Raw genomic sequence first — 25,197 nt, 5'->3', positions numbered from 1 at the left:
CATTAATGGCTGTGTGTTGAAGTATTTGGAGGGGACAACAAATTTACACTGTTATACAAGCTGTACATTCACTACTTTACATTGTAGCAAAGTGTCATTTCTTCAGTGTTGTCACATGAAAAGATAATAAAATATTTACAAAAATGTGAGGGGTGTACTCACTTTTGTGAGATACAGTATATAGTTCACATTATAAAGCAACTTTACATTACACGCTGTTGTCCTTCCAACAGTGCATTCCCCACCACTCGACTGATGTGCACTCCCCACCACTGCACCTATGCAGACTAACCACCACTACGCTGTCATGCATTTTGCACTCCCTGCCACTATCAGTATTCATCCCTTTCCATAAATGGCCAGGCTTTGCTGATGAATATGAATAAAACAAATTGAAAAAGAATGTAAATGTACTTCAAAGAAACTCTGTTAAAACATTTTTGTTACAATACTTAACTTACCGAATACCCTGACCTTGATCACTATCACCATTTGTTGCTCCTGATAAACCACCAAACATTTGTACAATCCAGAGTCATCTATCTGTGTGGAGTAGAACTTCAGAATGTGAACAGTGTAGTTTTCTTTTTCCTGCTGTTCCTGATCTGGGGAGATCCTTGGCCCAGCTATCACCGGGTCACAGATATTTTCTTTGTTCACCTTACACCAGGTGATATTGGGGAGTGTGTTGGTGCAAAGCTGTACCGGACATCTCAGTATAAATGGCTGTGTAGCTCTAGTATTATATTGTACTGTTGTTGAGCTGTTTATAGCAGACATACAAGAAGTTCCATTGCCTGGAATTAAAAGCAGTTCATAGAGATTATGAGAAGCTGAGAAAACGCCATTGTAAGACTGTTGGATTATGCATGCGGGTCCAACTATAAATGCATGTCTAGGGCCACCATACAGTGGCAGGCTGTCTTGATAAAACAAGCCCCTACTCACTGATACTCACCTTTATTTCATTTTCTCACCACTCTGTTGTTCCATCTGAACCTTTGGGAAATTGCCAGTGGTTCTGGGTATTGAGGGGCATGTGACCTTCCCCTCTTCCTCCTAGAATGCACTTCTCATGCCTGAGCCTGAACACTGCCATGGGTCTTCTATTCGTCTTGATGAACGATGTCACCGGGACTGAGAGTGATAAATAGTCAAAAATTATGAGTTTTACCGGAACAGAAATAGAGGGAAAATCTTTCAATGGGAGACACTTGTTTTAGTAACGAATGTCCAAGATTTCTTTGACTTTGGAGAGATTTTGTGTTGTATCTACAAGCAGGAAGTAAAGGGAAACGTTCTCAATGGGACAAGCATGACAGAGGTTTTAACTGTTCTATGATCCTATACCCCTACTAAATTTTCTAAAGTGAGCTCCATAGCCCAAGCTTGTTGCCTGAGATGGGGCAAAGTATCTGCAAACCTAATACACTTATTTTGGACTTGTCCACGTATTTTGACTTTTTGGTCTGACTTCCACACCCTACTAGAATCCTGTCTGGACTTCCTAGAACCAAATACTTCCAGAAGAATTTCCCCATACATACAGCCGCTCCTTGTTTCATTTACTTTTCTTTAATGCCCAGAAAGCCATTTTATTGTACTGGAAGAAGTCGATCCCACCTACTATGCACTACGTTTGCTGTCTAGTCAACTCTGATCTCCCTAATTATAAACTAATTTACACGGGCTGGGCCTGCCCAAAAACATTTACTAAGATATGGCAGCCGTGGCTGGATGCTTCCTTATCTCAGGTTGCTGATCTACCTATATCTCAGTAAAAATTTTTTCACAGTTAGGTGATAGTTTACATTTTTGGGGTTTTTCGAGATGAGCAAAGAGAGATCACACAAACACTCGCAGGTAAAATCAAACTGTATATAACATTTAATAAAATAATAACAGATAAAGATAACAAATGTAATAATATTGTAATATGTAACAGGAATACTTATGTCGCGTACACACGACCGGACTTTCCGGCAGAAAAGGTCCGATGGAATCATTCCGTTGGACATTCCGATTGTGTGTGGGCTTCATCGGATTTTTTCTTTCTAAAATTCTGACGGACCTAGAAATAGAACATGTTTCAAATCTTTTCGACGGAATCAGTTCCTATCGGGAAAACCGCTCGTCTGTATGTTATTCCCGACGGACAAAAAACGACGCAAGGGCAGCTATTGGCTACTGGCTATTGAACTTCCTTCTTCTAGTTCCGTCATACGTCATCGCGTTCTAAGCGGTTGGACTTTGGTGTGATCGTGTGTAGGCAAGTCCCTTTCAGCGGAACTTCGTCGGACAGACCGTCGGAGTCTATTCTGACGGAAAGTCCGGTCATGTGTACGCGGCATTAGCTATAGATGCCTTTTCGCCAAGGAGTCTCCCGTCTCTTTGCGGCTTGGCACGCTGATCAAGCCAGGTACATGCATTAAGCAGCCCTGAGACAAGACTACCTTATTCCAGTTTTGGCTGTAGTATATACTGAACTAGTGGGTAAGTAATGACCAAATATAACTAAGAAAAAGTAGTATTACCTTTTGAGGAAGACAGCACACATTCCTAAATGGGCATGGTAATGACATTCCTATAGTATGAAATCAGCTAAGGTAACCAGTCTTAGATATTGGTGAGCCAATAATAATAAGGACATATGAAATTTCCCCATCTGCAATCTATTTAATGTTGTAACTCTTCTTTTGGTCTCCTCCTAAAGGTGATGTAGCTTGCTTATTGGGGAAGAGAGAAAGGGATGTGAGATTGTTTGTATCTGTGATCTGTTTTTTGTCTCAGTCACCACAGTTAGTTATAGTGAACACATGTCAACCTTTAATATAATAAAAATTGGCAGATGGCTCATGTGGGCTCTCTGTAGCCATTGGGACTATTATTGTATATCTGTACTTCACCTCATATATTTTGTATATAATGTTTTCAATGAAAAAAAAAAAAAAACTGTTCCATGCTCTGTCTAAAACTAATAAAAAAGGGCTTTAGGGTATGCTAAAAGCACCTAGATTTACATGTTTCATTGATACATTATATTGTAGATAGTACAGAGTATATCAGACTATGCCAGACCTCAATTCTGCTTTGTGGTCACGTCACTACTTGCCAATGTAGGTTACTTACAATAATCTGAAATTCTCGTATGTACTTCTTAACAGGAACACCTTTCATATGTGGCCTATTTGGGGCATTACTCCTCGTCATGTGGGTGTTTTTTCGAAATTTGCAATGCTGCTCACATCACCCACAGTACAAAGCTTCATATCTCTTACTAGGGAAAGTGATTTACAGCTAATTAAAATAGAACATGCTCCTAATTTAAAGTGTACCCGTCACCAAAATACGCACTTGAATAACCTCTTTTGGGCAGACATAACACCCGCATTTCTGAGATGGGGACAGTTATTAGCACAATGCGGACAAAGGACAAACTCTTGCCATGCCCCCAATTCTATGAACTATGAAGAATTATTTAGCAAAAAAATTATCAGTAAAACCCACATCTTTGTGTCACCTTCCTTTCCATTATATTGACAATTGTTAAAATAACAAATACAGTCATTTAGATGAAACATGTAGGGGTATGTTTATTGGATTTCACCCAATGTTCACACACATTCACCCAAGATTTACACTTTTTCTGATTGAATCCTTTGGGAATAAATGTATGAATCATGGATGAAAGTCAGGTGAAAACATTGATAAATATATACCTTAAAGTGGAAGTATAGTCAAATACTAACAAACCCTGAACCACCTCCCACCCTCATTCTAAGCTTAATATAACTACCCTGTAAAAGAAAGGAGTCAATACTTCCCTATGCTGAGAGCAATCCCATATAGTCATATAAGCTCTTCAGCAGCTGGATTCAGTGTAAAGAAGAGATCACCAACAACAGCTGCAGAGCCTGGATGATGACATCACCCATAGGCTTACTATGGGGTATCTGTTGTCTTCTGTCCCTCCTCTACACTGAAGCCAGCGTTGAGACCTGATTGTGTGACTGGACCAGAGCGGCCTCAGAATAAGTATACAGATCTTTCCTTTCAGAAAATAGATAGAATAGACTTAGAATGGGGGTGGGAGCAGGTTTAGGCTTAGTTAGTATTTCACTGGAATTCCACTTTAATTTATTAAGACACTTTCGGTAGTTGAAGCATTTTATATAGAGGTGTGTTCATCTGATCAAAAAGTGGGACCATTGAGTAGAAAAGATGAACATAGAGATTTGGTTCTAAAAGGGGACCTTCCATCCAATTATAAGACAGTCTTGGGTTATACGCAGACAATATTTCAGAAAATGGGGCCATTTTTTGATACAAACTAGAAGCACGTCCTTACTTCTCAATAATTGAAGATGAGAAAAAGGGACACCTCTAAATACAAAGTATGTAGACAAAGGACACACACCTATCATTCCCCAATTTATGTGGACCACGAAGAATTAATACAAAGAAACTCACTGACTATACCCACAAGTATTTTTTTCAAAAAGTACTTGGGGTGATAGCCCTTATAACAGAGATAAAAGAGAACAGCCTTTTTCAACTTTTTTCCCTTGTAGGAAACCCTAAAATAATGCCCCTACATTGGTGGTCAGAGGAAAGAATGCCCCCTTTATAGTGGTGGTCAGAATCCCACCTTTTCAGACAGCTAAGAAAATCATTGGGGTCAAGCTGCTAGCTCTGTCAAGTGGAGTTTGACTCAAAACTATTCAGACACCAACAGGTGGGGGGTCAATCAGCCATAGCTCAAAGAACTGCTAACAACCTCTGGAGGAACCCCTGGGTCCCACAGATTCATGGATGAGAATGGCTGCTGTAGAATATTGGTGTTGCCTTGAAGGAGATCAAACTAAAGGATAGTAACATTCTTATGTGTCATTATTTCCCCGCAAGAAGTAGACTTTACTCCAGGAAATGCATCAGGAATAGGGATGAGCCGAACACCCCCCGGTTCGGTTCGCACCAGAACCCGCGAACGGACCGAAAGTTCGCACGAACGTTAGAACCCCATTGACGTCTATGGGACTCGAACGTTCGAAATCAAAAGTGCTCATTTTAAAGGCTAATTTGCATGGTATTGTCCTAAAAAGGGTTTGGGGACCCGGGTCCTACCCCAGGGGACATGTATCAATGCAAAAAAAACTTTTAAAAACGGCCGTTTTTTCGGGAGCAGTGATTTTAATGATGCTTAAAGTAAAAAAAAAAAAAGTGAAATATTCCTTTAAATATCGTACCTGGGGGGTGTCTATAGTATGCCTGTAAAGTGACGCGTGTTTCCCATGTTTAGAACAGTCCCTGCACCAAATGTCATTTTTAAAGGAAAAAATCTCATTTAAAACTGCTTGCGGGTTTAATGTCATGTCGGGTCATGGCAATATGGATGAAAATCAGTGAGACAAACGGCATGGGTACCCCCCAGTCCATTACCAGGCCCTTAGGGTCTTGTATGGATATTAAGGGGAACCCCGCACCCAAATTAAAATAAGGAAAGGTGTGGGGCCACCAGGCCCTATATACTCTGAACAGCAGTATACAGGCGGTGCAAACAAGACAGGGACTGTAGGTTTGTTGTTAAGTAGAATCTGTTTGTAATTTTGAACATTTTTAACGTGTTTAGCTCCAGCCAAAAAATCTTTTCTAAGCTTTTTGGAAAACATAGGGAAGGGTTATCACCCCTGTGACATTTGTTTTGCTGTCTTTCCTCCTCTTCAGAAGATTTCACCTCACTTTTTTGTCCCAATGAAAAATGTTTTTTGAAAATTTGGGTTTTTTTGTGGAACAAGGATTGGAAAGCATCAGTGGAAAGGAGAAATTGTTTTCCCATATTAACTCTTACAGGAGAGAATTTCCCTTCCTAGGGGTAGATTTCATCTCACTTCCTGTTGTCTCCTTCCGTTTGCAAGTAGGAGTCGTTTGTAAGTTAGATGTTTGAAAGTAGGGTCCTGCCCTATATACTCAGCAGAAATTTGGGCCTTAGGTGTTGCTGTGGCCACAACACTGTAAGCCCTCACAGGGCCCTGCTGTGAAATATTAGATCAAGAATTGTAATTACATGCCCCTGTTGAACAGGAGCTGAAAAATTAGGCCTTAGGCACTGGTGCTGGTGCCACAACACTGCAACCCCTCACAGACACTCTAGTTGGAACGCAGGAACGAGCCCTGCTGCAAAGTATTGCTTCAAAAATTGTAATTACACGCCCCTGTTAGACAGGGGCAGAAAAATTGGGCCTTAGGCACTGGTGCTGGTGCCACAACACTGCAACCCCTCACAGACACTCTAGTTGGAACGCAGGAACGAGCCCTGCTGCAAAGTATTGCATCAAAAATTGTAATTACACGCCCCTGTTAGACAGGGGCAGAAAAATTGGGCCTTAGGCACTGGTGCTGGTGCCACAACACTGCAACCCCTCACAGACACTCTAGTTGGAACGCAGGAACGAGCCCTGCTGCAAAGTATTGCATCAAAAATTGTAATTACACGCCCCTGTTAGACAGGGGCAGAAAAATTGGGCCTTAGGCACTGGTGCTGGTGCCACAACACTGCAACCCCTCACAGACACTCTAGTTGGAATGCAGGAACGAGCCCTGCTGCAAAGTATTACATCAAAAATTGTAATTACACGCCCCTGTTAGACAGGGGCTGAAAAATTGTGCCTTAGGCACTGGTGGTGGCGCCCAGAACCAAAAATGTTCTTACAAGCTATCAGCGTGATGATTGAGGAGGAAGAGGATAATTACTCAGGGATAGTCACTCAGCATCAGCATAAGCAGTCTTTGAAGGGATCTGAGATTTCAAAAAAAATTATTCGGTTACATCAGCATCAGGTGCTTGGTAGCTGGTGGTGATCCAAGACTCATTCATTTTTATGAAGGTCAGCTGATCGACCGAGTCGGTGGACAGACGCACCCTGTGATCGGTTACCACGCCTCCAGCAGCACTGAATGTGCGTTCCGAAAGAACGCTGGATGCAGGACAGGCCAGTAGCTCAATTGCATACTGTGCAAGCTCTGGCCAGTGATCCATCCTCAAGACCCAGTAACCCAGAGGATTTTCGGTGGGAAAGGTGTCCAAGTCTGATCTTGCCCCTAGGTATTCCTGCACCATGTAAAACAGACGCTGGCGATGGTTGCTGGAACCGATCATACCTTGGGGCTGCGGACCAAAAAATTGTCTGAACGCATCGGTCAGACGGCCACCTTCTCCACCGCTCCTTCTTTGACTGACCGAAGCCTCAGCAACACGTTGTCCAGAAACAGGAGTTTGTAACCTCCCAGTCTCTGGGAACGCGTTGCACAGACCTTTCTGCAAGGCCTCCCGAAGATGTTTCATCCTCTGCTCCCTCTGCGATGGCAAGATAAGGTCCGCAACCTTACCCTTGTAACGTGGATCAAGGAGGGTTGCCAGCCAGTATTGGTCCTTCTCCTTGATACCACGAATACGAGGATCCTTACGCAGGCTTTGCAGGATCAGGGAGGCCATGCAGCGTAGGTTTGCTGAGGCATTCGGTCCGGAGTCCTCTGGGTCACTAAGAACGACATGGTCCGCAGCCACCTCCTCCCAGCCACGTACAAGTCCATGTGTTTCTTGGGACTGATCCCTTAAAGACTGCTGCTGATGCTGAGTGCCAGGCTCCACCTCCATACTGACACAATCTTCCTCCTCCTCCTCTTCCTCCTCGTCCTCTTCCTGTGTGATCGGCGGGCACGCAGGAACACTGTCTGGATAAAGGGGGCCTTGAGAGCTAAGGAAGTCCTCCTCTTCCTGCCTCTGTTCTGCCTCAAGTGCCCTGTCCATTATTCCACGCAGCGTGTGCTCCAACAGGTGGACAAGGGGGACAGTGTCACTGATGCATGCACTGTCACTGCTCACCATCCTCGTGGCCTCCTCGAATGGTGACAGGACAGTGCATGCATCCCTGATCATGGCCCACTGGCGTGGGGAAAAAAAACCAAGCTCCCCTGACCCTGTCCTGGTGCCATAGTCGCACAGGTACTCATTGATGGCCCTCTGCTGCGTGTGCAGCCGCTGCAGCATGGCCAACGTTGAGTTCCACCTGGTGGGCATGTCACAGATTAGGCGGTTCTTGGGCAGGTAAACTCCTTTTGGAGGTCCGTCAGCCGAGCACTGGCATTATATGACCGGCGGAAATGCACACAGACTTTCCTGGCCTGCCTCAGGACATCCTGTAAGCCCGGGTACCTGCCCAAGAACCGCTGCACCACCAAGTTAAGGACGTGAGCCAAACAGGGCACATGGGTCATTTGTCCCTGTCGGAGGGCAGAGAGGAGGTTGGTGCCATTGTCGCAAACCACCATTCCTGCCTTAAGTTGGCGTGGCGTCAACCACCTCTGAACCTGCCCCTGCAGAGCTGACAGAACCTCTGCCCCAGTGTGGCTCCTGTCCCCCAAGCACACCAGCTCAAGCACCGCATGGCATCTTTTGGCCTGCGTACTTGCGTAGCCCCTTGAACGCCTACGGAGCACCGCTGGTTCCGAGGAAGAGGCCATGGAGGAAGAAGAAGAGGAGGGGGTGGAGGAGAGAGGTGTGTCACAATCAGCATTTTGGAGGCGTGGTGGCGGAACAACCTCCAACACTACTGCACCTTGTCCTGCATCCTTCCCAGCTGCCAGCAGAGTCACCCGATGCGCCGTGAAACTTAGGTAACGTCCCTGTCCATGCCTGTTGGACCATGAGTCAGCGGTAATATGCACCTTACCGCTGACCGCCCTGTCCAGCGAGGCATGGACATTGCCTTCCACATGCCGGTAGAGAGCCGGAATCGCCTTCCGTGAGAAAAAGTGGCGTTTGGGTACCTGCCACTGAGGAACCGCACATTCCACAAACTCACGGAAGGGGGCAGAGTCTACCAACTGAAAAGGCAGCAGTTGAAGTGCTAGCAATTTTGCCAAGCTAGCATTCAACCGCTGGGCATGTGGATGGCTGGGAGCAAACTTCTTTCGGCGGTGCAGCAGCTGGGGCAGGGAAATTTGCCTGGTACAATCTGACGTCGGTGTACCAAAAGCAGATTGCCCACAAGTACTTGGCTGTGACACACCTAATTCTACACCTTCATTCCTCTCACTGCAGGTCTCAGAGAGGACTGAAGGTCTAGTGGGGTTGGAAATCTCAGCTGATGAGGAGCAAGGAGAGATCCTCTTTGTTCTTTGGTGTGGGTCTTTTAGATACGCTTGCCAACGAACTGCATGGCAGGTCAACATATGTCTGGTCAAGCATGTGGTACCCAAGCGGGAGATGTTTTGGCCACGCGAGATACGCTTGAGACATATGTTGCAAATAGCAGCGGTGCGATCTGATGCACTCGTCTCAAAAAAGGCCCACACCAAAGAACTTTTTGAATAACGCGCAGAGACTGCAGCGCCCTGCACATGTGGAGCTTTGGGGTGTGATGCAGTCAATGTGCTGCCCTTAGGCTGGCCCCTGGAGGGCATCCTGCCTCGTTGGTGATGTGCCGCCGCCTCCTCCTCCTCCTCCTCCTCCTCCTCTCTCCTATCAGGCACCCACGTTGAGTCAGTGACCTCATCATCCCCTCCCTCCTCATCACTGGAGCAAACCTGGCAGTATGCTGCAGCAGGGGGAGCATGACTGCCAGATTGCTGTCCTTCTTGGGCACCCCCTCTGTCCGTGCTCATGTTACTGCCTTCATCGAGCTCAGTATCGTCATCAGAGCCTTCCAAACGCTGGGCATCCTCCTGGAGCATGTACCCAACACTGTGGTCAAACAGTTCGAGGGAATCCTCATGAGGACATGGTGGAGCTAGGGAAGGAGTCACTGATGACATTGAGCTGAGGGAAGAGGCCGCTGCTTTGCCAGACAAAGCACCCTGGGCATGGGTGAGAGAGGATGAGGAGGATGAGGACGGCTTGGTCATCCACTCGACCAAGTCTTCCGCATGTTGCGGCTCAACACGGCCAGCTGCCGAAAAAAAGGCCAAGCGTGTCCCATGGCCACGTGCTGATGAGGATGCACCGTCTCCACGACCAGCACTAGACACAGAGCCTGCTTGCCCTCTCTTATTGGCTTGTGACTGTCTGCCTCTCCTTCTTGGCCTTCCAGACATACTAATGGCCTGTAGCTGCACTAAGCTGGGATAGAACACCTGTAATTTTCTTCAGGTAGCTTTATATACTGTAACCAGACAAGCCTGCCTGTCAGTAGGAAGATAACAGGAACGGATCTAGCTGAACACTGTGAGCAGGACGCACTGTACTAAATGTAAATAGTCTAGCTGCCTGACCGTGGTACTAATAGGATCAAATAGAACACCTGTAATTTTCTTCAGGTAGCTTTATATACTGTAACCAGACAAGCCTGCCTGTCAGTAGGAAGATAACAGGAACGGATCTAGCTGAACACTGTGAGCAGGACGCACTGTACTAAATGTAAATAGTCTAGCTGCCTGACCGTGGTACTAATAGGATCAAATAGAACACCTGTAATTTTCTTCAGGTAGCTTTATATACTGTAACCAGACAAGCCTGCCTGTCAGTAGGAAGATAACAGGAACGGATCTAGCTGAACACTGTGAGCAGGACGCACTGCACTAAATGTAAATAGTCTAGAAGATAACAGGAACGGATCTAGCTGAACACTGTGAGCAGGACGCACTGCACTAAATGTAAATAGTCTAGAAGATAACAGGAACGGATCTAGCTGAACACTGTGAGCAGGACGCACTGCACTAAATGTAAATAGTCTAGAAGATAACAGGAACGGATCTAGCTGAACACTGTGAGCAGGACACACTGCACTAAATGTAAATAGTCTAGAAGATAACAGGAACGGATCTAGCTGAACACTGTGAGCAGGACGCACTGCACTAAATGTAAATAGCAGGAACGGATCTAGCTGAACACTGTGAGCAGGACGCACTGCACTAAATGTAAATAGCAGGAACGGATCTAGCTGAACACTGTGAGCAGGACACACTGCACTAAATGTAAATAGCAGAAACGGATCTAGCTGAACACTGTGAGCAGGACGCACTGCACTAAATGTAAATAACAGGAACGGATCTAGCTGAACACTGTGAGCAGGACGCACTGCACTAAATGTAAATAGCAGGAACGGATCTAGCTGAACACTGTGAGCAGGACGCACTGCACTAAATGTAAATAGCAGGAACGGATCTAGCTGAACACTGTGAGCAGGACGCACTGCACTAAATGTAAATTGCAGGAACGGATCTAGCTGAACACTGTGAGCAGGACGCACTGCACTAAATGTAAATAGTCTAGAAGATAACAGGAACGGATCTAGCTGAACACTGTGAGCAGGACGCACTGCACTAAATGTAAATAGCAGGAACGGATCTAGCTGAACACTGTGAGCAGGACGCACTGCATTAAATGTAAATAGTCTAGATAGAAGATAACAGGAACGGATCTAGCTAAACTGAATACAGTGTATAAATATATATGCAACACCTGGGATGCATATATATACACAATACACTGTAAGTGCAGCTAACTGACTGACTGTTCTGCCTAATCTATCTAACTCAAATCAAATGACACTGTCTCTCTCTCTCTCTATCTCTCAGCACACCGGAACACACACTACACAGGGCCGCCGTGCAGGCGGCCTTATATAGTGTGGGGTGTGTACTAAATCCCCTGAGCCATAATTGGCCAAAGCCACCCTGGCTTTGGCCAATTACAGCTCTCTCTACTGACGGCGCTGTGATTGGCCAAGCATGCGGGTCATAGTGCATGCTTGGCCAATCATCAGCCAGCAATGCACTGCGATGCCGCAGTGAATTATGGGCCGTGACGCGCCACACGAATTTAGCGCGAACGGCCCATATCGTTCGCAATTCGGCGAACGGGCGAACAGCCGATGTTCGAGTCGAACATGGGTTTGACTCGAACACGAAGCTCATCCCTAATCAGGAACACCATTTTAAAAAAATCTGGAAGATTGTTTTAAATTTTAAGTAGTAATGAGCATTTTTTCAGCATTCTGTGTGACTTTTGATGGAAATAAGTGGATTTTTAACTGTGTATATATTTTCAGTGTTGCAGTGCTATATGAGAAAATCGATGAAAGATTTGTTAAAAAATATATTCCTTTTAATCTGGGCTGAAAAAAATTGTTTACAGCAACCATAAAAGCAGAACACGTGCATCACTATACTGTATATCAACATGTATCACATCCCTATATCTGACACCTATGTGGTTCTACAAATTTTTGCAGGAAAGAGGAAAGTTGACTTCATCCACTCATTTTGTGTATTAACCTGCTTCATCGGGACAGACTGTCATACATCCTTTCAATTTATGTATAAAGATATCTATATATCTATATATCTATATATCTATATATATATATATATATATATATATATATATATATATATATATATATTTATGGTTGGAGCCCTATGTCCGGTATGTACATGGATACCACTTATAGTAAAGATAGGACTTAGCATCGGAAATGGACCTGAAAGTGTGGACTTAGCATATGAAATGGACCTGAAAGTGTGCCTTGGTCTAATGGCCGGTATGCCAAAATAAGGGGGCATACCCTGGTTTAAGAAATGATTATTCTGTAAGAGAAATGAATGAAATGAATAGTTTGAGAAATGCTGTGAAATGGGGATGGGAGGGTGGGTATCGCGCACAGGAAACCGACAAGCACCACAGGTGAGCGGGCTGCTTAAGTACCCCCCGGGCTCCTCCCATAAATTCAGGCCACCATACTGGCCTTCCTACTTATGGTTGGAGCCCTATGTCCGGTATGTACATGGATACCACTTATAGTAAAGATAGGACTTAGCATCGGAAATGGACCTGAAAGTGTGGACTTAGCATATGAAATGGACCTGAAAGTGTGCCTTGGTCTAATGGCCGGTATGCCAAAATAAGGGGGCAAAAACATTCAGGTAGGGTTATGATTTTATTGATTTTCAATTATTTATTGAGCCAATTTGGAGAATGCCTGTGCCATCTCTGTTTGTGGGTTGGGGATATACCGGGCGAAGCAGGCTGACTTCCACCTGCCCAGTCTTTTGATGATGTGGTCCGGAACCCCGTGGCGGGATGCCGCGGAGGCTGCTCCGATGCGAAACGAGTGTCCGGAATACTGACTAGGGTTAAGATGAAGATTGCGGAGAAGTATTCTTATGTGTTCCACAAACTGAGAGGCGTTTAAGGGTTTAACTGGGAACGGTAGAAGGGGACTGCTGTCTGGTTGTTCAGGCAGGAGTGACAGGAGCCGGTTGAGTACGGCGACTGGACACCAGCTGTTGTCGGTTTTGAAGAGGTGAATGTTCGCTCCTGAGCCCGTTTGCTGGGTTTTAGAGACCTCGAGGTGCAGGATGAAGTGGTCTTGGTATCTAAGTAAGTGTCGTCTGCATAGTACTCGGTCTGTGGGTTTGTTAGAGGTGAATTCGCCAGGGCGCATGAACCCATAGTACGCTAGATATATCGCTGCTTGTAAGACCGTGCTGCGGAGCAGACCGAATGGCGAGGCAGCCAGAATAGTTGACATGTCCCTAAAGATGGGTCCCGTAATGGGCAAGCGCTTAGTGCTGATGACTGGTTGTAGTTTCTGGATTCCCCTTAAAACGGCTCGTATAGCGTGAGATGAGAATAGTGAAGATTTCGTGGGGTCTTCAAGCGCCATAAAATGTTGAATGCCGGCTAGGTATAGCCGGATGGTATTGTAGGATAAGGCCAACTGCGTGTGGCAGTGTGCAGTGAAGGCCAGTACCTGCTTGATATCTGTTGGTCCTTTACGGCAGGACGTGAGGAATTTGTTAAAGGCCTTCCAAGCTGTCTGGTAGGCTTTAAGTGTGTTGTAGGAGAGGGAATGATTTATGAGTTGTGTAGCTCCGTGTAAATGTTGATCTAGTCCAGGGTCAGTTGTGACCAGACAGGGATAGGGGCCGACATTGGATCGGCATCGGGAACCTGTTTGAAAAAGGAGGAATAATTGAAACGTGACAATGCGTCAGCTGCTGAGTTGTATCTGCCGAGAATAAATGCACAGTGTATATTGAACTGATGTTGTAAAGACAGTTGTACCAACCTGCGCAGGAAGGACATGACTGCTAGGGACTTGGACCTGCCTTTGTTGATGATGTCTGCCGTGGCCTGGTTGTCGGTGCTAAAGACTACAGTTTGTCCTGTCCAGTGGTGGCCCCAGAGTTGTGCGGCTGCCACTATGGGGTAAAGCTCAAAGAGGGCAGATGTTTGGGAAAAGCCGGGTATCAATAGTATCTGTTGAGGCCAGGGTCCTGAAAACCAATGATGGCCAAAAATTGCCGCGAAACCTGTGGAGGCTGCGGCGTCCGTTACCACCTGGGGTGAATGGACCGAAACTATAGGTATGAATAGAGATATGCCATTCCAGGCGGACAAGAATTCCTCCCACATGGATAGGTCCGCTATGGCTGCGGAGTCTAAATTCAGAATCTGATCAGGGTCTTGAGTTTCCGACAGAAATCTGAGTAGGCGTGATACAAATGTGCGGCCTTGTGGAATAATTCGCATAGCGAAGTTGAGCATACCCAGGAGGGACTGCAACTGTTTTTTGGTACAGTCCTTGGTGTGTGTAAACTCGTGAAGGACTGCCCTAATGCGTGTTAGTTTGTCGAGGGGGAGACTGGCTTGCATTGCGCAGGTATCCAAGCTGACCCCGAGAAAAGTGATGCTATTTGCTGGGCCATCGACTTTGTGCTCGGCAATAGGAACATTGAGGTTTCCAAAAATTACCCTAAGTTTGTCGAGATCTCCTGGGGGCTTGCTGGGTGGTTCTATCAGTAGGAAGTCATCTAGATAATGGATGACTTCATGGCATTGACCCTTGTGTAATAGTATCCAACCGAGGGACTGGGCGAACGTGTCGAAGAGCCACGGGCTACTCTTCGAACCGAAGGTGAGCTTTGTAGCAAAATAATATGCTTCCTTCCACTTGATGCCATGCCAGCACCAAAGGGATGGGTGGATGGGCAGGAGCTTGAAGGCATCCGAGATGTCGGCTTTGGAGAGCCAGGCGCCTGTGCCTGCTTTGATGATCGCTTGTATTGCCATGTCCACGGAAGAATATTTTAGGGAAAACTCCTCGGAGGGGATCAGGGAATTGAGGCTGGGTATGTGGGAAGAATGAGGCGCAGACAAGTCGTACACCAAACGCAATTTATTTGAAAACTTGCCCTTGACAAGCCCAATAGGGCTGACTCTCCATGTGTTGAAAGGGGGGCAACTGAAAGGGCCTATCACGTAACCTCGATCCACCTCTGCCTGTAAGAGCTGATCTATGGCTTGTTCGTCAATGGCTGCCGAACGAAGATTGGCACATTCGTGGGTAGTGTGGGGTAGTGAAATGAGGCCGGTGTGAAAGCCTGCTGTGAAGCCTTGGATAAGGAAGGTGGCCAGGGAAGGGGTGGGATGTGAAGTGAGATACCATCCTAACCATAAGAGGTTGATCCGGCTTAGTCACGCCTTCTTGTGTTGCTTGACTTCGCACAAAATCCTAGGGTGTGCTCTATGACATAAGGTGCAGAGGTGAAGTAGACGGCACTGGCTGAAGTTGCAGGACCCCTGATTAAAGTTATTACAGATGGCTGCCCCTCCCACGGTTCGGACTGGGCGTCCGAGTTTGTCCACCTGAGGCGTTGGTTCAGGGATCGGCTGACCCTGTACTGAACCTGAGGTAGAGGGAAACTCGAAAGGCCGTCTGGTTGCCGTATTGGCGCACCAGGTGGCAGTGTGGGTGGAAGACTGGCAAATCGCACACAGAGGTGAGCGTAAGCCGGCAAAGTGGCGGCAGAAGAGCTCTGTATCCATGAGACTCCAATCTGTCGTGATCTGGAACTGTATGAGTCTGGCCGCGGCCTTGGCTGAAAAGGAACGATGGTAGTCGTAAAAGGCAAAACCTCCGTACTTGTGGCCCAAGTCTACCACAGTATGGAGATACAAGTCCAGCTCTTCCCGCCTGCTAGGGGTGGCTGAGCACAGGACATCTCTGAGCATGCCAAAGGCCAGGGTAAACTCTGAGACTGTTAGCTTGCGGTTCAATCTGGGGTCTTTGGCTTTAAGGACCACTGATATGTCACCCCAGGAGTAGGCTTTATTTTCTGCCAAATCATGCACGGAAATGAGGAGAGAGGCCAGGTTGACGTCCTTGCCGTCCAAGATGTCCTTCCTGATACTGGTTGGGACCAGGTGGGAGGGGTAGACAATGTGGCTCGAGCCTGAGGTACCTGCAGGAAGAGGTGTCAAGCTTTGAGTTGCCATTGGGTCGGGGACAGCCGTGGCCGGTCGGGCCTCCAGAAGTGCAACCCTGGTTTGGACGTCTGCCACTGAGGTGGATAGAGATGACACCATCGTGTGTAACTGTGAAATGGCCGATGATATCGAATGAAGGGATGCCTGTTGGGTACTGGGTCCTGCTGCTGGTGGGGAAAAGAGGAGTTTGAAAAGCTCGCCTTTCCTTGCTGTGGCGGGGAAGGGGACACCTCTGCGTCTGAGCTCTGCCGTCAGTTTGGGGATAGTCCATCCCCTAAGGGATTGCACGCTGCCGCTTTCTGAGACTGGAGAAGGTGACAGAGGGGCCGTGAGGTCTTCGCTGCCGGTCTGAGACATAGTTGCTCTGGTGAGGATTCTCTTGAGCTTTTATTTCCTGGTTGACTGTAACCTATTAGGGGTGAGATGAATTTCAAGTTTTTTCTTTGATCCGCTGAGTCATACTTACCCGACTTATTCTCCCATTCCCCCTTTTTTTTTTTTTTTTTTTTTTTTTTTTTTTTACCTGGGGGGATATCGTCCAACCTGGTGCAGGGTGGACCTACTGAACTTTGACTGACCTGAGAAAAACGAAAAGGTGACAATTCGTGAAGGGATTGCTAACTGATTTTTTGAAGCAACGATTTGTATGACAATGAAATGATTCGAAATGTTTGCCTTGATTATGAATGGACTCCATGACAGAGGTCCGGCCTGGTCGTCGTCATTGATTCGACCGAGAACCGGGCTCTGGAGCATGTATTGAAATGAGGCAAGTGAAAACATTGGTGCACGCGGGACGATCTGGTGCCTGTTTGATGCATCTGGATTCGAATCGGAGCCCGTATGAAATGAAATGAGAGAAATGATTATTAGACCGAGGCTTGAATTGGTTGTGCCGTGTTTGCGACTGGCAACCAACGGAGCTCTGGTATAGGTATGAAATGCTGTTTGGAACCAGCGAGGCATTCCGTAAAGAATCGGTGCATGTCAGATGCGACTGGTTCCGAAACGGTGATGCGTTGTGAAATGGTAGTAAGCTGCATGGCAGAGACATGGATCCATCCCCCGATGTCTGCGATTAGCTATGATCTGGACTTTGAAGCATGTATCAGAAATGAGGCCGAGCCCTGGGGTACGCCATAATGAATCGGTGCATTTCCATGCGACTGGATTCATGTGTGAACGTGATACGTGGAAATGAAATGATAACCATGACAGAAGGTACGAATTACTGATAAACGTAACCCTGGAGCATGTATAGAAATGAGGCCAGTCCTGGGGCACGCCGAGACGAATCGGTGCATTGCCATGCGACTGAATTCATGTCGGAACGTGATAGGTGGAAATGAAATGATAACCATGACAGAAGGTACGAATTACTGATAAACGTAACTCTGGAGCATGTATAGAAATGAGGCCAGTCCTGGGGCACGCCGAGACGAATCGGTGCATTGCCATGCGACTGAATTCATGTCGGAACGTGATAGGTGGAAATGAAATGATAACCATGACAGAAGGTACGAATTACTGATAAACGTAACTCTGGAGCATGTATAGAAATGAGGCCAGTCCTGGGGCACGCCGAGACGAATCGGTGCATTGCCATGCGACTGGATTCATGTCGGAACGTGATAGGTGGAAATGAAATGATAACCATGACAGAGGTATGAATGACTGAAAACGTAACTCTGGAGCATGTATAGAAATGAGGCCAATCCTGGGGCACGCCGAGACGAATCGGTGCATTGCCATGCGACTGGATTCATGTCGGAACGTGATAGGTGGAAATGAAATGATAACCATGACAGAGGTATGAATGACTGAAAACGTAACTCTGGAGCATGTATAGAAATGAGGCCAATCCTGGGGCACGCCGAGACGAATCGGTGCATTTTGCATGCGACTGGATTCGTGTCGGGACGTGATACGTGGAAATGAAATGATAAGCATGACAGAGGTACTAATGACAGACAATAACGTAACTCTGGAGCATGTATAGAAATGAGGCCGTAATAACTGGGGCACACCGGAACGAATCGGTGCATCTTTTGGTGCGACTGGATTCGAATCGGAGCGCGGTAGGTGACTGAAATGAGAAATGTTTGAAATGATTTGAAATGTCAGAAATGAGTTTAGAAATGTTTCAGAAATGAGAAATGATTGGTATTGAACTGACTTGATCCGATTAAATTTGAAATGTCAGAAATGAGTTTAGAAATGTTTCAGAAATGAGAAATGGTTGGTATCGAACTGACTTAATAAATTGCAAATTGCGACTCGCTATGGCTGTCTACCGACGCATATATATATATTTTTTTTTTTTTTTTTTTTCGTTTTGAATACCGACATGCTAGAAATGAAGCGACGTCTGAGTCGCGGTGCTGTCGAAATGGTAACATATCGAACGTACAAGCGATATACATTGCCGTTTGTGAAATGCGAGTGAAACGAAAATTTGAAATCACGGTTTAGTGACATGATATGAAAACGAAAAGTCCGACGGGACCTTACCTGCGACAGCCAAGCCAGACGCGTGGTACAAAATACGAACGAAAAACGCGGACTTCGAAGGTTTTGAGTACGGAATATCGAATACGGGAACTTGCGAGGCAAGAACTTGCGGACGCTGGTATATCGAATAGTCGGCCTAGTGACGTATATCGCGCACAGGAAACCGACAAGCACCACAGGTGAGCGGGCTGCTTAAGTACCCCCCGGGCTCCTCCCATAAATTCAGGCCACCATACTGGCCTTCCTACATATATATATATATATATATATATATATATCTATATTATATATATATATATATATATATAATATAGATATATATATATATATATATATATATATATACAGTGGGGATATATATATATATCTATATATATATATATATTGATATATATATATACACTGGGGACAAGTATTTGCTACACTGCTGATTTTGCAGGTTTTCCTACTTACAAAGCATGTAGAGGTCTGTCATTTTTATCATAGGTACTCTTCAACTGTGAGAGACGGAATCTAAAACACAAATCCAGAAAATCACATTGTATGATTTTAAATAATTAATTTTCATTTTATTGCATGACATAAGTATTTGATCACCTACCAACCAGTAAAAATTCCGGCTCTCACAGACCTGTTATTTTTTCTTTAAGAAGCCCTCCTGCTCTCCACGCATTACCTGTATTAACTGCACCTGTTTGAACTTGTTACCTGTATAAAAGACACCTGTCCACACACTCAGTCAAACAGACTCCAACCTCTCCACAATGGCCAAGACCAGAGAGATGTGTGAGGGCATCAGGGATAAAATTGTAGACCTGCACAAGGTGGGCTACAGGACAATAGGCAAGCAGCTTGGTGAGAAGGCAACAACTGTTGGCGCAAGTATTAGAACATGGAAGAAGTTCAAGATGACGGTCAATATCCTTCGGTCTGGTGCTCCATGCAAGATCTCACCTCGTGGGGCATCAATGATCATGAGGAAGGTGAGGGATCAGCCCAGAACTACACGGCAGGACCTGGTCAATGACCTGAAGAGAGCTGGGACCACAGTCTCAAAGAAAACCATTAGTAACACACTACGCCGTCATGGATTAAAATCCTGCAGCGTGCGCAAGGTCCCATGGCTCAAGCCAGCACATGTCCAGGCCTGTCTGAAGTTTGCCAATGACCATCTGGATGATCCAGAGGAGGAATGAGAGAAGGTCATGTGTTCTGATGAGACAAAGATAGAGCTTTTTGGTCTAAACTCCACTCGGCGTGTTTGGAAGAAGAAGGATGAGTACAACCCCAAGAACACCATCCCAACCATGAAGCATGGAGTTGGAAACATCATTCTTTGGGGCTGCTTTTCTGCAAAGGGGACAGGACGACTGCACCGTATTGAGGGGAGGATGGATGGGACCATGTATCACGAGATTTTGGCCAACAACCTCCTTCCCTCAGTAAGAGCATTGAAGATGGGTCATGGCTGGGTCTTCTAGCATGACAACGACCCGAAACACACAGCCAGGGCAACTAAGGAGTGGCTCCGTAAGAAGCATCTCAAGGTCCAGGAGTGGCCTAGCCAGTCTCCAGATCTGAACCCAATAGAAAATCTTTGGAGGGAGCTGAAAGTCCGTATTGCCCAGCAACAGCCCCAAAACCTGAAGGATCTGGAGGAGTGGGCCAAAATCCCTGCTGCAGTGTGTGCAAACCTGGTCAAGAACTACAGAAAACGTATGATCTCTGTAATTGCAAACAAAGGTTTCTGTACCAAATATTAAGTTCTGCTTTTCTGATGTATCAAATACTTATGTCATGCAATAAAATGCAAATTATTTACTTAAAAATCATACAATGTGATTTTCTGGATTTTTGTCTTAGATTCCGTCTCCCACAGTTGAAGAGTACCTATGATAAAATTTACAGACCTCTACATGCTTTGTAAGTAGAAAAACCTGCAAAATTGGCAGTGTATCAAATACTTGTTCTCCCCACTGTATGTGTATATATATATATATATATATATATATATATATATATATATATAAAACCTTATAAAATCTAACGTTCTTCCCCTAGTCCCCGTATTCTGTGTGTCCTAGGTCTAAGCTGTGCAGATGAAAAATAGCAAAGTAAGGCCTGTAGGAACGCTCCTGAAAAAATGATGGAATAAAATACGAATTATTTGTAAAATAACATTGGTGTAGACCATTTGAGTATCTTTAAAAGGGCTGAATAAAACGATATTTCAAATGACACTTTAACCACTTCAGCCCCGGAAGGATTTACCCCCTTCCTGACCAGAGCACTTTTTGCGATTCAGCACTGCATCGCTTTAACTGACAATTGTGCGGTCGTGTGACGTTGCACCCAATCAAAATTTACGTCCTTTTTTCCCACAAATAGAGCTTTTTTTGATCACCTCTGTGGTTTTTATTTTTTGCGCTATAAAGAAAAACAGAGCGACAATTTTGAAAAAAACGCATTATTTTTTACTTTTTGCTATAATAAATGTCCCCCAAAAATATATAAAAAACATTTTTTTTCCTCAGTTTATGCCAATATGTTATCTTCTACATATTTTTGGTAAAAAAAATCACAATAAGCGTATATTGATTGGCTTGCGCAAAAGTTATAGCGTCTACAAAATAGGGGATAGATTTATAGCATTTTTATTATTTTTTTTTTACTAGTAATGGCAGCGATCTGCGATTTTTATCGTGACTGCGACATTATGGCGGACACATCGGACAATTTTGACACATTTTTGGGACCATTGGCATTAACACAGCGATCAGTGCTATAAAATTGCATTGATTACTGTAAAAATGTCACTGGCAGTGAAGGGCTTAACACTAGGGGGTGGTGAAGGGGTTAACTGTTTTTCCTGGGAGGTGATTCTAACTGAAGGGGGAGGGGTCTGACTAGAGGAAGTGACGGATGATGGTTCCTAGCTAATAGGAACACACGATCTGTCTCTCCTGTCAGAACAGGGAAGTGTGTGTTTACACACACTCGTCCCATGTTCTGTCTCTCCTGCCCACGATTGCTCATGGCCGGCGGTCATCGCGACAGTCGGCCACGAGCACCGGCACCCCCGCTGTGCAGCGCGCTCACTATCCCGACCCTGCGGCCCGACGTATAGCTACGACCGCCCGCACAGGGGAGCCAACCTGCCGAAGTATAACTGCGGCGGTTGGTCGGGAAGCGGTTAAGGAATGTGGATACCATGTAAAAAAAAAAAAAAATCCTTATTTGCATTCCTTTGAGGATTTTAAAATGTTTAAAATTTTAAAATATTTTAACTATTGTTGAAATAAACATATCAGAATCTTCTGCTTAAAAGAAATTGCCTTCTCTTCTTCTTTTGGGGAAAGTACTTCAGATAACAATAAAGCATTTATAAATCCAAAAACAAAAAAAAGTATATATTTCAGCTTAGCAGTGCTTAGATGTGGTGGCTGCATTCATTTTAATTTTTTTTTAGGTTTTTTCCCTCTTTACTTTCAGTTAACCCTACAAGTGTCACACTTCCTTTCCTAAGGTGACAATGATCGATCACTATATTTTATGACAGGGGTCTACAAAGTTTATAAACAAGGGGGCGAGTTTACTGTCCTTCAGGCTCCCTGGGGGCCGAAATGTCGCAGATGAGAGTGGGAAATGATTTGGCATCAATGAAAGTATACAATGCTTTATTATTGGTATTAGTGGGATCAATAGTGCCCTATCATTGGTGTCAATGGGAGGAATGGTGCTCCGCTGAGGCTGAGGAAAAGTTCCAATAGTTGATATCAGAGGAAGGAATAGTGCCCCACCATTGGTGGTGTCCAAGGGCTGGAAAAAGGCAAGCAAAGGGCCTCATCTAGCCCTCCAGCTGCAGTTTGTAGACCACTGGGAAGAAACAAAATGACCACTGAAATCTCCACCTCTCCTCTTCTCCATAACATGGATGGTCAGGGTTCTATAGGCCTCAGAACAATGAAAATGATAAGAATACAACACAAGCCGAGAGCACAAGAAGTAATCAACTGACAAGATTTCTGGCATGACCAACTGTTTGTTTTTTTTGCAGAGTACATTTAACAAAATGCTTTCAATGGTATATTTGGCAAACCAAAAATGAATATGTAAGAGAAGTTCATCATTAGGGTTTTCATACCCTTTAAAGTCCTAATAATTTATTTAAATATTCACTCGACACCCTCATAAGATGCCCCTTTTAGCGGCATCCAACCCACCTCTGCTTCTACTTTCAGTAATGTCCTTCATTTGCCTGGTGAATTTTATTACTAGCCCGCTAATATGGTTTGCTGGTCTTTTAAAAGTGACAGTGAACACAAGACTTACAAATGTATACTTACTGATCCCATGGCTTATAGCGAAGGTCAAAGGTGATAAAGCAAAAATTAAGAAAGATTCTTTCAGGTTCATGGCCGATGCCCAACAAGCGTCCCTTATGTTTAAATCTCTTATTCGAGGACTTGTCTTCAGGGTGTCGTGACAGACTTTGAGACGTTTACAAAGAAAATTAACCTACAGAAATAAGTTCTATTTTCACTTCTGTAACTTTAAAAATATATAACTTAAAATGTACTTCTGCTTCTACTGACAACAGGAGGCCATCATCTCTCTGCAGCTTATAAGGATTATTTAGGTGCCTTATCGTCTACAGCTAATCTACGTCATGAAAAAAACACCTATGGTCCTGGTCAGTAATTCTGGTGGGTGCTACCAAGTGTGAACCCAAATCTTCTGATGAGGCTGTGCCTGGAAATCTGTAATTGTATAGGATCAGGGATCAATTGGTATAGCAAAAAAAAACAAAAAACATTACATTGCCCACCAATATAAGGGGGCACTTCTACAATAACCACCAATGTAATGGACATGTCTATATTGACCACCAATATAAGGGGCCACTTCTATATGGACCACTAGTGTAAGGGATCCCCTCTACAATGACCACCAATGTAAGGGGTCACTTCTATATGGACCACCAGTGTAAGGGGTCACCTCAACAATGACCACTAATGTAAGGGGGCACTTCTACAATGGCCACCAATGTAAGGGACATGTCTATACTTACCACCAATGTAAGGGGTCACTTCTACATAGACAACCAGTGTAAGGGGTCACCTCAACAATGACCACTAATGTAAGGGGCCCTTCTACAATGGCCACCAATGTAAGGGACATGTCTATACTTACCACCAATGTAAGGGGTCACTTTTACATAGACTACCAGTGTAAGGGGTCACCTCTACAATGACCACCAATGTAAGGGGGCACTAATACAATTACCACTAATGTAAGGGACATGTCTATTTTGACCACCAATGTAATCAGTCACTTCTACATGGACCACCAGTGTAAGGAGTAACCTCTTCAATGACCACCAATGTAAGGAGTCACTTCTACAATGTAAGGGGGCACTTCTACAAAGGAGGGCACAACGTCCACGGCCGTGGGACTACAACGGCCAGCGGACCAACAACATTGCATGGTTGAACACAATAATAAAAATATATAACAATTTTACAATAAACGTGAAGGGTTAATAAAAACATGTAACCGGAGGACATGCTAAGAGGGAAAACTGTTATTTATAACATCCATAAAAGCAAGGTTATAGTTAATGTAGAGGACTAATATAACTTTAGTTTAATTAACAAAAAAAATGGGAAAGAGGGAAGGGAAAGGGGATGGGGAAGAGAAGAGGGGAAGGGGAAAAAAGGAGGACAGAGGGGGAAAAAAAAAGAAAGGAAAATCAGGTAAATTGTATCCAGGGAATTTGTTATGGTGTAGGTGCGACAGCATCATCAAAACATACTATCTATATATTATTTACTATACAAGTAAAAAAAAACAATAGAACAAAAAATTCACCCTGGGACTTTGAATGAGGTGATCTCTGTTTTGCCAATATACGTAGTAATAGTAAGTACAACAAAAATATGAAATATAAGGATTTATTCAAGTATACAATCATGCATAATTGATATCACCAACAATGGCCACATTAGAATAAAAGATAGGTACATATACATATATTATCAATATCATATGGTGTACAGGCATCTAATATACCCGACGCGTTTCGCGAGAACCCAGGGGTAGATGCGTGTAAAAATGTACCTAGGATATAATGGAAGTGTGAATATAATGTAGGATATGTGGGCAACAGGATATGGGAGCCATATTGCAAGACCCCATACTCACCACTGAAACAAGGCCAAAACAAGGTGTGTAGTTCCCAAAGGCGGCAGCAGGTGTCTCACCCGGGAGCCGAGGAGGCGGAGCCCAACGGGACCACAATGAGGGCAAAACAGAGGGCAGGCACGGCGTGGATGTGAGAGTGTATCCCCAAAGGTCTCAATATGTCCAGATGTAATATAGACTCTAGGCATAAATTGATTTATATAATTTAGAAA

The 25,197-nt window shown here is 44.8% G+C and overlaps 1 protein-coding gene across 1 annotated transcript in view; it reads right to left on the bottom strand.

Annotated features, from left to right (window-relative positions):
- LOC141130113 (uncharacterized) overlaps positions 1-23,313 on the bottom strand; it is a 43,604-nt gene extending 20,291 nt beyond the window's left edge. Inside the window, exons 1-2 of the mRNA XM_073618068.1 lie at positions 23,128-23,313; positions 462-797 (exon numbers count right to left, since the gene is read on the bottom strand). Coding sequence (XP_073474169.1) covers positions 462-797; positions 23,128-23,197 — 406 coding nt within the window. The 5' untranslated portion in view covers positions 23,198-23,313. The remainder of the gene's footprint in view (positions 1-461; positions 798-23,127) is intronic.
- Positions 23,314-25,197: the final 1,884 nt, after the last annotated feature.

Source organism: Aquarana catesbeiana, linkage group LG02 (assembly GCF_042186555.1).
Source record: "Aquarana catesbeiana isolate 2022-GZ linkage group LG02, ASM4218655v1, whole genome shotgun sequence".
Taxonomy (NCBI): Eukaryota; Metazoa; Chordata; class Amphibia; order Anura; family Ranidae; genus Aquarana; species Aquarana catesbeiana.
This window is presented reverse-complemented; position numbering and strand designations above follow the sequence as displayed.